At 40.3% G+C, this 13,992-nt stretch overlaps 1 protein-coding gene across 1 annotated transcript in view; it reads left to right on the top strand.

The window, feature by feature from the left end:
* Positions 1-12,400, top strand: part of vps37ba (VPS37B subunit of ESCRT-I a) — a 34,395-nt gene extending 21,995 nt beyond the window's left edge. Inside the window, exons 3-4 of the mRNA XM_085961683.1 lie at positions 8,411-8,493; positions 9,712-12,400. Of these exons, the coding sequence (XP_085817809.1) occupies positions 8,411-8,493; positions 9,712-10,203 (575 nt within the window). The 3' untranslated portion in view covers positions 10,204-12,400. The remainder of the gene's footprint in view (positions 1-8,410; positions 8,494-9,711) is intronic.
* Positions 12,401-13,992: the final 1,592 nt, after the last annotated feature.

Genomic DNA, 13,992 nt, shown 5'->3' with positions numbered 1-13,992 from the left:
GTGGCTTGGCAGCGGATCTATCATATTGAAATGAGCAGAACCAGAACAAATAATGGGTTGATTGAACGAGACTCCAATTGGACCCTGCTCTGAACCTGACCTCCTAATGTTTTTCCACCAAAACAGTTGGACTATTGAGAACCTCTAATTACAGACTGTAGTTAACGTCAGTGTTGTAGGAATTTATCATTCACTCTTGTAAGTTTTATACAACAAACAATTTAAACACTGCAGAGAATATTTAATATAGACTAGCTAAAGTTTTTAATTTTTTTTTTTATCCCCATTGTGATGAAAGTAAAGGAAACGGTGCAATGGGCAAGTTTCTCGATTTTAAAAACAAATAAATCAGCACATTCCTATTTTTCTGAGCTAAGCACAACATTTGTTTTAAATAAGGAAATCTAACCCATTGCAATGGCTCAACTGGTTAATGCAGTGAAGATGTGCTGAACAGGCCAGGAAAGGTCACTGGTTTAATCTCTCGTCTACCTGTACTGATCTGGGCCAGGGCAGCAGTACGGTAGCCACAATTGATCCTGATGCAGTTGGGTTGAAATCAGCCAGGGTTCCCGCTCCTGGTTAATGTCTAGCAGCTCCTGCTCACTGACAGGATTACGCTTTGCTTCAATCTGGTCAAATAGGCTGTCGGTACCCGAGCATATAAATGGATTGGCCACTTAGGTTCGCAGCTCTCCGCCACCCTTCCCCAGCAACAAGTCACTAAGGCAACGGAGAAAATGGGCTTGGAAAAAACCCAAGGGCAAGAACCTAACGTAAGAATTCGGAGCAGGAGTGGGCCATACGGCCCCTCGATCCTGCTCCACCATTCTATAAGATTATGGCTGATCTTCGACCTCCCGCCCGATCTCCATATCCCTTGATTTCCCCCAGAGTCCAAAAGTCTGTCTATCTTAACCTTGAATATACTCAACGATTCAGCATCCACAGCCCTTTGGGGTAGAGAATTTCAAAGATTCACAACCCTTTGAGTGAAGAAATTCCTCCTCATCTCAGTCTTAAATGGCCGACCCCTTATCCTGAGACTATGCTCCCTAGTTCTAGACTCTCCAGCCAGGGGAAACAAGCTCTCAGCATCTACCCTGTCAATCCCCCTCAGAATCTTAAATGTTTCAATGAGATCACCTCTCATTCTTCTACACTCCAGAGTATCGGCCCAATCTACCCGATGTGCAGTGATGGATCCTGGGATATTTCCTTTTTTTTTTAAAAAAGGTTGAGTTTTTTTTAAACTTGTTTTGTAGCATCAGTTGTAGTTTGTCCCAATGAAATGAATGGAAACCTGAAATGAACAGACAAATGAGCAGTTTCTGGATGATGCTACTACACACTAGCCGATGGTGGGGTGGAGCAAAGAGAAGCTTGTTGCTCACAGCACTGCACAAGTGCTGCTCTGAATCTGTTGCTAAGAGGTGACTAAGATTAGCCGAAGATGACACCACAGCTGTGAACAAAAACCTGCCAGCATCGGTGAATTAAACTGACACCTGCTGTAATCAATTTTTAAGCAAGTGCAGTCGAATCACAAAATGGTCAGTAAGATTTCCCTTGTTTAGCATATGGATCCTAAAAGGACATCTTGAGTTGTGATATGGTTGAATTGTACCTTTCAAATCCAGTTTCACGCCAGTTACAGTCTGCACATGTAAGTACTATTTATACCATATTCAAACCATCCACTTTTTTTGTGTAGTACAGTAGTCTTGTTTGGCACAGCACCTCATCTTTCGATTAGGCACTTTACAGCCTTCTGGACTCATTGGGTTCAACAATTTCAGACTATAACCCCTGCCCCCATTTTTCAGGCAGCTGTTGATGATTCTGCCATCCCCATTTGCAACATTTAACCACTCCTGCCTCCTCCCCCACTTACTGTTCCTTCAATTCCTTCCTCCCCTTTCCCTGTCTCTGCACCTGCTTAAAATCTGTTACATCTCGAACCTTTTCCAGTTCTGATGAAGGGTCACAGACCTGAAACGTTAACTTTATTTCGCTCTCCATGGATGCTGCCTGGCCTGCTGAGTGCTTCCAGCATTTTCTGTGGTTTCAGATTTCCAGCATCTGCAGTATTTTGCTATTCTATTAGCCTTGTTTATATGATGGCCCAGATATTCCGATCGCAGGCATCCCGCGGGCGGAGGGCTGCGATCTGGATAAATCTGCGCCCTTACCTGAGGGCTCCCGGGAGGTGGAGTTCTGCTGCTGGGCCTCTCCAAAATGCCGGTGCGCAGGGCCCACGTATCCCAGAGTCGCAGGTAGTTCGCGGTGTCCCTGGGATCACGGCCATCGGGAGCCAATCAGAGAAAAAGGGAATCTCCCTTCATGCATTTGACAGGAAGACCTGTCAATTATATGAATGGAGATCACCCCCAAAATATAGTAAAACTTCAAAAAAAAAATTTTAAATCACATTTTTAAAATGACTTGAAATTACATAAATTAACTATTTTAAACAAAAATATAAATTTTTGAAAAATAATGTTTTTAACGGGGCTAAAAATAAACTTACCTTTTTTAAAAGTATTTTTAAATGATAAATCAGTGGAATTTTTAAAAAACTTTTTTCAACTCTCATCCTGGTAAAAGCAGGCCTTATGCTTGCTTTTACCAGGCGCAAGAATTGTAAGTGTTTTCTGCGGCAGAGGGGCTCCAAAAAAGGAACTCTCCGCCCGCAGAGACCCTGCTCCAGGGCAGCTGGAGGATCTGTCGAGAGCTTTCTTGACAGATCGGAAATGCCGGCTTCCAGCGCATGTGCTTCGCATGCCTGAAACCAGCATTTCCGATGTCCTTACGGGTGGGTACACAGCTCGTATACACCCATAGGGATCGGAATATCGGCCCGGTGTATTTAGGTGTAGGGTTGGATTGTATTGAAAAAAATAATTTGACTTCATGTTGATCTGTTTGTCTTTGTAAGAAGTCACACAGCACCAGGTTATAGTCCAACAGTTTTATTTGAAATCACAAGCTTTCGGAGCGCTGCTCCTTCGTCAGGTGAAGGAGCAGCGCTCCGAAAGCTTGTGATTTCAAATAAAACTGTTGGACTATAACCTGGTGTTGTGTGACTTCTTACATTTGTCCACCCCAGTCCAACACCGGCATCTCCACACCATGTTTGTCTTTGTGACACTGCAAATATAATTATTCTTTTAAAAGAAAAACAGCTGTTAATTCATCTCTCTAGTTCTGTCGGTAAAGATTACATGGTACAAAGCCATAGAGACCAGAAGATCCCAGATTTAGTCCCCAGTCTCTGCCGAGTTAGCTGATTCAGTCAGGGTGGCGGTGTGATTTCCAGAGTGACACCCAGACAGTAATTTTTGGTAGTTTGTTTCGCTGCATGGGGTATAACAGCTGAATCCAAAAAACTTTTTTTTACACACTGTTCAGTGAGCCGGTAGATGCTTTAGAACTGATTAAATAGCAGTTGGTTGGGGAAATCACTTTTTTTGGCTACTACTTTTGCTGTTGAAAGTTCCTCTTTGTATAAACAGTTCAAACTGCAAATCTATAGGGCTGTTTTCAAAACCATTGTGTGGTATGTGGGCCTTCACATCATAGTGATGGTGCAGAGGACACCCAGAGACCTGTTGCCTTGAGCTGCTTTTGGCATCTTTTAGTGGCTATTAAATGCTACCCTGCACTGGTCTGGTTAACGGTTAGCTCTTCATCTCAAAATAAACTACCAAATTGGTACTAGTGTTGAAGATCACAAGATAACTACAAATGAGGAAGGCTATTTGGCCCATCTTCAATCATCCATCTCGAAAGATGGTTCGTTCCCCTCAGTGCAACATCTTATTAAAGGATTCCAGGGTTTTCATCTCTTTCTATCTTGAGTCCATTCCACATAGAAACATAGACGATAGGAGCAGGAGTAGGCCATTCGGCCCTTCGAGCCTGCTCCGCCATTCAACGCGATCACGGCTGATCATCCAAACCCTAGCACCCGGTCCCTACACCGACAGCCATCCCACCCAAGCCCTATCCCCGTAACCCCACGTATTTAATCCCCCCCTAACACTAAGGGCCAATTTTTATCATGGCCAATCAACCTAACCCGCACATCTTTGGACTGTGGGAGGAAACCGGAGCACCCGGAGGAAACCCATGCAAACACGGGAAGAATGTGCAAACTCCACACAGTCACCTGAGGCCGGATTTGAACCTGGGTCCCTGGCGCTGTGAGGCAACAGTGCTAACCACTATGCCACCATGCTGCCACTTTGTGAAGAATTTACTGATAATGACCTTTAATTTACCTTTTACTAATTTGAACTTGTATCCTCTTTTACTACTGTCACAATATAAAGTAATATTCAGGTTTACCCTTTCCATACCCTTAGCCATCTTGTATACCTCTGTTCCCTTTTCCAGATGAAAAGTCTCCCAGTGTTGCCTCATAACTCAGACATTTTACACTAGGGATCAGTATCATGGCTCTTAGCACTACCTCGAGAGCTTGAATGTAGCCCTCTTTTCTCAGCCACCAGAACTGGATATCATATTCAAGTGTGGTTTGGACTGTATCAAGACTGTAGAACTGACTTTAACTGCAACCAGAGTGGAGATGTTCATTTTTTTTTTGCAGGATACATACTTGAGTTCTGAAGTTATTGTAATTTATCAAAGTTAAATGGCAATGAGTCAAGAAGGTCCCAGGTTTAACCTCCATCCTGTGCTGATAGCCAGGGCAGCAGTAGGGCCACTGCAATTGCCCTCGGCACCCCCCCCAGCTGAAGAGAAGAAAATCGGTTGCTCCTGATGGCTATCCAGTAACCCATGCTGGAAGTGTGCGATGTAGACATCACTTGAGGCTATAATCAGGCTCTGCTGTGATGCCCCATGCAGTGAAATAATCTGATTTCTGTCAAGACTGACACATGAATAATGGCCACTTTGGCAAGGTACTGATGCTGTGCCGTTGAAGCTGAACCCCAACAAGAAGTCAATGCCTAGGGGAGAAAATGAGTGATTAAGTGCCAGCAAGAAGAAAGCAGAATTAAGGAAAGGAGCCAAACGCAACATCTGCTAGTAATGGAAGCAATTGTGAACCACAAGAATGTTTTCTTGTTTACAAAACTTTTTGCAGTGCAGTCTGTATGCTTTTTGATATATAGTCAAATTGTTAATCAATAATAAGGGGGTTGTTTGTAGTTTTTCATATCACCATCATATATTGAGGAAGGCAGTAACATCTTATGCTTAAATAAAATGGTTTTGGAGGTTTTGCTGACTGTTCAAATTAAGATCACTGCATTTGGGCTGCTGATCCCCAGCTGTTTTTGGAGTTGCATCTGCTCCTACCTAACGACTTGGTCTGGAGGACTGTAGAGATTTAGGAGCCTGAAGCATCTGGAATCTGTGTATGTGAAAGCAGAAGTTTGGCACATGGGTAGACAGAGGAGGGTGATGTGAATGAAGCGAATAAAGAATGAGATAAATTAACCAAAATTCAACTGGTCTGTTTGGAGTGAAGGTGCACATTTGGTAGGAGAAATCAACAAATTCTAAGGAAAATGGAGGCAAATATTCTGAGCATACCTTTGTTACACTTGTTAATGAATTGTTTCATAACTTGGGACAAATCCAGAGACCATAGCCCAATTCATAGAGAAAACAATTACCAAGACCATTACATTTGTGTCTCTGATACAGGAACACTATTGATTAGCTGTGGTAGTCCATGATACTAATCAATGATTAATAACTGGAATATTGCACCTGCGATCATGCTTCTTACCATTTATCTAGCAAAGGTGAGTGGTGCTACCGAGGAAAGAGATTGTGAATCGACCTGTGTCATTGACTCAACTGTTAGAAGCATGTAATAAAAACAAGTTCTTGATCTAATCTTTCAGAGACTACTGAAAGGAAACTTGCCTTGCTGCAATGTAACCAAATGTACTTTGATTTTCAGTTTAGTTAAATGGACCTAGAGTAGCTGTAATGTGTACAGTAATCAATGGAAGTGAGATCATTTGAAAGATATGGGTGTACCTTTGAATGACCCACAGGATTCTTAGAATTGCAATGAGGGCTGGGCCTGCTTGTTTTCTTTTTCAGATTTCCATTCACCACCACTTGTTGAAAGGTGGCTAATCTGCTTCCTGGTATGTCTCCGTGCTGCCTTAGCAACTACTATCCCTTCTAGGTGATGCTGCCATCTGTTAGCACCTCCTCACAATACCATAACTAAGATTGATACTTCATTGGGGAATCATTGGCAGGAACCCACCTCCCACCACCCCATGCAAGTGCTTTTAAAGCCAATGTTCCAGTATGTGCAGATTGTGAAAACCTTTCTTTTTACAAGCACCAAGTTGGCTGCACATGGCAAAACATCTGTTACAAAAGCATTTCCCAACATTCAATCAGAGCATTTTACTTAGTTTCCAACTGTGGAGGTCAGGCTGAGCAAAATGTTGGACAGTGTATCTTTCTTGGATTAAACTTGTGCTAGCCAGGAAAAACAATCCATTGATGTAATTATATTACTACAGGAAACTTTGGTTTATCCAGAGGTTGTATGTCCGGAAACCTCGATCTAACGGCAGAAATCGGCAGCCATTTTGTTAGGTTTTTTTCCTTCTAGCATTTTTTTTTAAACAGTCAGTCTCTGGAAAGCCCCTCAAGCTGTTGCTAAGCTACAGAAATGCTTCCAAGGTACGGGCCGACTGTCTACAAGCTGTTGCTAAGCAACAGTGTTTGTCAGATAGAGATGAAAACCTCCGTATCCTTCAACATTAGCGCTGGTCTGTCCGGAAGTTTTCATAGATCGGCATCACGCCAGTCCCGTCAGTGCTGGATATTGCGAAGTTTCCTGTATTGTATCTTCCTGCTAAACAGAATTATTACTGAGAATTCATTGGACCCTTAACCAGCTGCACTCAATTTTCAACAGTAGAAATTGAAGCTTCAATTACAAAAAAAAACAAGCACCACTCTTAAGGCATGTAACTGTCATTTTCTGTACAGTGGCTTTTGAGATCACTGGAAAGAGAAATTTAGAAATCCAACAATTACTGTAACTGCCGAGATCGGGAAAGTACACCTGCCTTTGATCAAAATAGCCTGGACTCTGAAACTCGATTTCACATTGTCCCATCCATTTGAGCTGTCTTTCCCTTTTGCATCTATTTGTTTTAAGGCCGCTACTACGTTCCACTATGAAGGCATTCTAAAGTCTACACTTGGTCTCCACTTCCTGTGTATAGCGCCATGGGAGATTGGCTAGCACAAGATGAAATAACAACAGAAGACGCTGGAAAAACTCAGGCCAGGCAACATCCGTGGAGAGAGAAATAGTCAACGTTTCAGGTCGAAACCCTTCTTCAGAGCTGAGGGAAAAAAAGGCAGGAAATGAAACAGATTAAAAGGCAGTTTGGGGGCTGGGAAATGGGGGAGGGGATGAAAGAGACATTAAGAGGTATTCAAGGTGAGACGAGATGGTAATAGGACAGGTAAAGAAACAAACTGGCTCTAGAGGAAGTGTGAAATGTGCTGGCAGAATAAGAGACAGCTGCCATGTGGGGGAGAGAGAAAAGGAAAAGGCACAAACTAAAAGTGTGGATAAAAAATATGAAAATAATAATGTCTCCTCTCATCCCCTCCCCCATTTCCCAGTCCCCAAACTGCCTTTTAATCTGTTTGATTTCCTGCCTTTTTTTCTCAGTTCTGAGGGGTTTCGACCTGAAATGCTGACTCTGTTTCTCTCTCCACGGATGTTGCCTGGTCGTCTGAGCTTTTCCAGCATCCTCTGTTTGGATTTCTAGCATCCGCAGTATTTTGCTATAGTACAAGATGAATTTGTGCACAGCAATGATTAACCATAGTTCCACTGTGCAGTTTTTTGCCATCTAAATTATAGAAAGGACATTAAAGCCATAGAAAAGAGCATACAGTGTAGCTTCATCACGCTGCTGCGAAGGATGAGAACTCTAGTTATGAGTTAGCGCATGGAATGCTTTGACACGGGTAGTAGTTGAGGCAGAGACCATAGCCTCTTTTAAGGGAAAAGTGAATCAACGCTAGAAGCAGAGGAGTGTACAGAACTATGGAAGCAAGCAGGGCAGTGGGATTAATTTTTGATTGTCCTGGCAAGAGCCAACAAGGATATGGACTGAATAGCTTTGTACTGTGCTATAAACTTCTATATTTCGGTGGTGCTCTACATTGCATGCCTTTCACCCAGGGCAAAGGCAGTTCAATTCTATGGTAATCAGATTTATCCTGTTTTTAAAAATGATTGCCGAATTCAATCATTGAAGCTCAGTGGCACTGCTTTAAATGCAGGTGACAGTTTTGATCTATTAACTAAACTCTTACAATTTTTCACAAACTGAGAAGCTATATTTTGACGTTGAAAGAATTCTTGTTCTCTCCACAGATAGTCGATCCAGTAGTTCCTCCCTAGACATACTACTCGCACTCCTACAAGCAGAAGGAGCAAAAATTGAAGAGGAAACTGAGGTAAATGTTTCTCACGATTCAAACTTTACATTGCAAATTAAGATGTTTGCTCAGTTCATAACCGCAGCATGGGTTACGTCACATGGGATGGGAACACGGAGGAAAGTCCCAAACTGAATCTGTTGTTTACTGAGTTAACGAAGTACAGTTGGGTTTGGTGTCCCTGGGCTAGGGAGGAGAGAAATATTCACCCTGGGTTCCCACTCCTGTTCCTAATCCAACAAGTCTAGGTGAAAGTGTATGAGATGTTGGTTGAGAGTAGGATCAGGTTAAGTTGTGATGCTCCCTTTTGTCACTTGGTCTGTTGACACTTCCTCTGGAGTTCAGATTTCTACCAGCCACTGATTTTCTGTAGAAACTACATAGAAGAGACAGCTTATTAAAGACTTAAGTTTGTCCAGAATTTTTTGTTCAAGTGCAGTATTATTTCCACATACAAATGGACTATTTTGCTACCTTGTATTTTTTTTTTTTTTAAAAGGCATGTAGGAGTGCTGTCTTTTTGAACCGTGACCTAGGGCTCCCCCTCCCATTCAGCTTTATATTTAGTTTTTGTTCTAGTATGCATTCTCCGTTCAGCCTTGCTAAAGGAGGCAGCAACCAGCTCCACAGTGCATATACCAGCAGTGACACAAGTGATCTTGGCTCCATTGCAACGAGTGAGAAAGTAGACCGTTACACAAGCAGCAAGGAAACGGTGTAGGAAAATCATACTGAATTAGGAGAATGAGGAAAACTCTCTTCAGTGACAACTCTAACCTTACTCTTTACAGTATTTGAAAATTTTCACATACAAACAAATATACTGTCTTTAGTTAGCTAAGCAAGTGGCATGCATGTGGGCTGAAACAGCTTGTCCAAGCATAGTTTAACACAAGATGTTGACTGCCTATTAAACTAATGCATTACTGCAGCATTCTGTTTTTTATGACTTTAATGTATCCGGTGGTAGAGATTATCAGTGAAGAATTGGTAGCTCTGATTTAAATCCAGTGGTGTAATCTTTTTATATGAAAGAATCTGTTTTAAATTTTAAAATGTTTAGTTGTGCATGTCTAAAGATTTCCTTTCCGTATGGGATATATAAATATAATCGTCTTGTAACAAAATGTGTGAATCATTTGCTAATATAAAATATAATGTTTTACTTTCCTCCTTGGTTGTAAAGAAAAGTAGGAATAGATTAAACTATTAATGGCTTTAATCTCTCATTTTCAGATCATGGCTAAGGACTTTCTGGATGGTGAAGTACCCTTGGATGTGTTCATTGACCAGTATCAGAATAAACGGAAACTTGCACATCAGCGGCGGGTGAAAATCGAGAAGCTGCAAGAGATTGTCCTAAAAGGACTGAGGCTACCTCGGGCACAGTTACCACAGCTACAGAAGCAACCTGAGCCAATACAGACAAATCAGAATACCAACTCTACGGAATCTAACACTCCGGTTGTGCCTCGGAGGGTCCCGCCACCCCCACCCTCTCAAACAGGAGCCTGCCCCACTCCATTTACAGCTGCTGCCCTAGGAGCAGAATCAGCCCCTCCTTACCCAGCTGCTCCTTTCCCCCCTATCCCACCAAGATCAGGAAACAGTGCTCCAATTTTCACATCTCAGTTAGGTTATCCACTACAGTACAGGCCACCTTGTCCTCCACCAGTCGCTCAGAAAGCTGGACAACGTCCTCCTCAACCAGGCTTTATTTTGCAGTAATCTTATGGAATGGGGTCCACTGCATTCTTCTGTGCATAGGAGCTTTAAATTCTGCTGAAATGTTCAGTGTCTGATAAAGTGTATGTGATCTGTGTTTCTTTGAGGGGGAATTACTACATTTGTTAGGAGACTGCGAATTACAAGTTTGCTCCTACATGGCATCATTTCATTAAGAATTTCAGAAAATTATGTACAGCCGCAAAGTTCTATTTTGTGTGAACACTTTTGGATAGAATGTTCGAAGACGTAACGGCCTTTTACCGTAACCTTTCAATTTTTTAACTTTTGAATCCATTGCACTTTTTGGATAGAAACCTTTAGTGGAAATTCATTAGAATCAACTGATGCAAAAAAAAAAACTCTGCAAAAAAAAAAATACAAATGCTGATACATGAAGATCATTAAAATTTAGGAACAGTCCAGTAGTACATGGCTTATGGAAATTTATTTGCTAATTCACATTTAGAACTAAGTTTATTTTTTCCCTTTTTTATATACTGATTGGCTGTAGGCATAGACTGTAATCGTTGTAGGTCTCATAAGCCTAGCTGTTGTCATCCCTATAGAAAAGGGGGGTGATTTGTATATTGAGGACTCTTAGGAAATTTATGCCTATATGATTGTATAATTGGGTATACTTTTCTCAAACTTTCTGCTGAATTTTACCATGTTTTTGAAGGGAAGGGGGACTTCATTGTATTTCATTTATTTCAACATTAATGGAGTAGATTTAAAGTTTCTTATTCTTAAAACTAGCTGTGATCAGTCAAACAGGTTTGACCAAAATACCTGAAATATTAGTGTCTTGTTAATACATGTACAAACCACTTAAAACTCCACAGATCTTATGACTACAAAATAAACTGTTACCTTACTCTGTTTTGCCACATTTGACTTTTAGCTTTGATTAAAAAGCTTGGGGTAGAAATTCATCTTGAGCACCAACGCAGAACGGGCAGTATTGCATCAGGTGCCTGTTACACGCTCTGCCATTGAAGTGAACGGCTCTGAATATCGGGCGCCCGGGGCGTATACCAGGTGGTCGATGCACTACCTTCTCATTTCTACCTTTTTTTTTTAAATTAAAAAAAACATGATATCCCAACTATGCCTTTTGGGCTTTTGTCTCGTGAAATACAGAAACTGGACTCTTATTTAGTCAATTGTATTTCATTGTGACGAAACTGCTTTAAAATTGTGAAATGGGTAGAGTAAGAGCTACAGGAAGAGTGTTAGATAACCTGTTCCACCACATTATTAGAAAAATTGTAATACTCCAGAATTTTTTAAAAATTAGTAAGCTGTGTTGCACATTTTATCCATTGTATCTGATCAATGATGCACGTTAAGCAGTTCCATTCAGGGCTAAAAACAGATGGGCTACTTCATTTATTTGCATACTCGCGACTCAAGGTATCATCTGTGGCTGAATATGGAGTCCAGAACATATGTATGTTATGTGCCTTAGCAATATTGATTATAAGGAACAGTGGGAAATGTTTTACTTTATAAGCTTGTGATGCTAATGTGGGCAGCATAAGTTTTCATATAAAACTTAAATGTTTTTGGGGGGAAGGGGAGTGTTGCAGGTAATCCGAGTATTTCACTTTATTTAAACTAGTAGTGTACAGTATCAAAATTGAGATGTTAAATGATTGTAATCTAATGTTAATATTAAAAATGAGCACGTTAGTTGGTGGCAAGATGACTCCTTGTGTGAAAAAATGTTCTATTGCAAATGACAAAGTCTAATCTCTTAACTGTGTTCCCTTGTGATCCTGAAATTGCACATTGAGTTGCAAAAGTTCTTTAGTATATTTATCATTTACAGCTCAGTCAAGTGATGTAGCAACATTTTAAATCCTACAATTGAGCAATTTGCTTCTGAGGATGGTTTGTAGGACAACTTGTCAAATTGTTTCAGTTGTCTTGAAAGGGCCCTAACTGTCTGCTACAATTCTTCATTCGGCAATAACTGAAAACACCTTTTATAATAGCTAGTCACTATGTGCCTACCACAGGAAGAACTCAACACTGCGATTTCAAAGTTTTTTTTAAAACTAAAATATTTGACACTTTTTTGTGAAGTCTATAGTTCATAACTGCTGTTACTAATGATTGTTGTAGTGGTGAGCTACAGAAAGTTACCTCAGAATATTTTAATGTTCTATTAATAAAATCCAATGTTCTATATCCATTTTCCTATGTCTCTAGTTTCAATTCTGTTATCAGTAAACGACGGTGGCTCTAATTACCATGCGAGTCATGAATTGAGTTTGACCTCCCTTTTAGCACTAAATTCAACAGTCAACTTGAAATACCTGGCAAGTGAGTAGATCTACTGTAGTAGAAATTAACAAAGTGCCACCTGTTTGCATTTTCTGTGAATGGACTAGATGTTAGATTCTACATTTTTCATCCAAAATCAAGATTTAAAAAAAATCCTGGCTTTATCGATATGTTTGTGAAAATGGTGTAAAGTAGGAATTGTTAAATGTGTTCTAGCTAGCAAATGTATTTCCATTCTTAATGGATTTTTAAAGTGTGCTTCAAATTATTATAACTAATAACCTTTTAAGACCCTTTCTTAGTATTTTTATTTAACCAGTAATCATGTTTAAGGATCTAATACTGATTTCCCTGTTTTATTTAACCCCTTCAGCTGCTGCTTAAATGTATAATTCCTGCAGACGCAAAACAGCAGCGACATATGCTTTAAACTTTCATTATCCACAAAGCTATCCACCAGCTTTAGGGGCAAAGGGCATCGCATTGAAGATTATTATCCCTACCTTATTTATCGTTGCTGTCCTCCCACTAACTGTTATTTGCACCAAATTCATGCTTATTTATGTGGATTCCATTTGAAAAGGGGCCATCTTTATTGAAAAGTTAGAGATCCCTGCCCGGTTATCCCTTCAAAAACTTCAGAATTGTGGACCAAAGTCTAAAGTTACTGTTCTAATTTTCATTAAGATACTTGCCCTGTTTTAATAAAAATACCTCATTTCATATGACATTGCAGTAGTTACACAAATCCCTGGCTATAATACAGTAGCAATACTGAATCTATTGTAATTCATTTCTATATTTACTCCCATTTTTGTGCTAAAGGTTATTTGTCAATTGTTGTCATGATTGTTTGAAATTTCTTGCAAGCAAATTTTAAAACAATTTTTTTTAAATTAAAATTAATCTGCAATTTCTACAAAGTCACTGCAGATTGCTTGTTTTCAGTTATTTAATATGTTAGAAAATGAGTATTTTCAAATAACCTTGGATGTGCCTTCTAGGTACAAAGGGGTATTGTTGTCTTGGACTAGAGTCTGAAACACTTGGATCATTTTTCTTTGCTTGATCATGCATATGAATGGGATGTTGAAATTCTGCCTTGTATCTGTTGTGGTGGTTGGCACATAAGTGATCAGTCAAATTGGGTCATTTATAAAGGCTATGACTCACAACTGGGGTGGTATGCAGAGTGAACATAACTCATTGATGCTTGTTGCTGTAATTTGTAACAGCTGATGTCTAGTCTTTTGTGAAGCTTAACTTAAATACAGATAAATTGTTACTTTGTTAATGGCCCACATTTCATGTATATGTGCATTTACATAAATCCTTTGTTCTCAGTCTTCCCTCATCAGGTCCATAAATTGCTGGTTTGTGATTTCAGCAACTTGTATTTCTACAGTACTGTACCTTGAACTTAACAGTAAGCCAAGGCACGTTGTAACTCGAGCGGTGGACACTGTTCAGGCAGTAGGGGAGGTGACTGAATACGTGATG

Source organism: Somniosus microcephalus, chromosome 19 (genome assembly GCF_052327205.1).
Source record: "Somniosus microcephalus isolate GS21.2 chromosome 19, FLI_Smic_1.0, whole genome shotgun sequence".
Classification (NCBI taxonomy): Eukaryota; Metazoa; Chordata; class Chondrichthyes; order Squaliformes; family Somniosidae; genus Somniosus; species Somniosus microcephalus.
The sequence above is the reverse complement of the archived record's forward strand: the minus strand, read 5'-3'. Positions and strand labels throughout refer to the sequence as shown.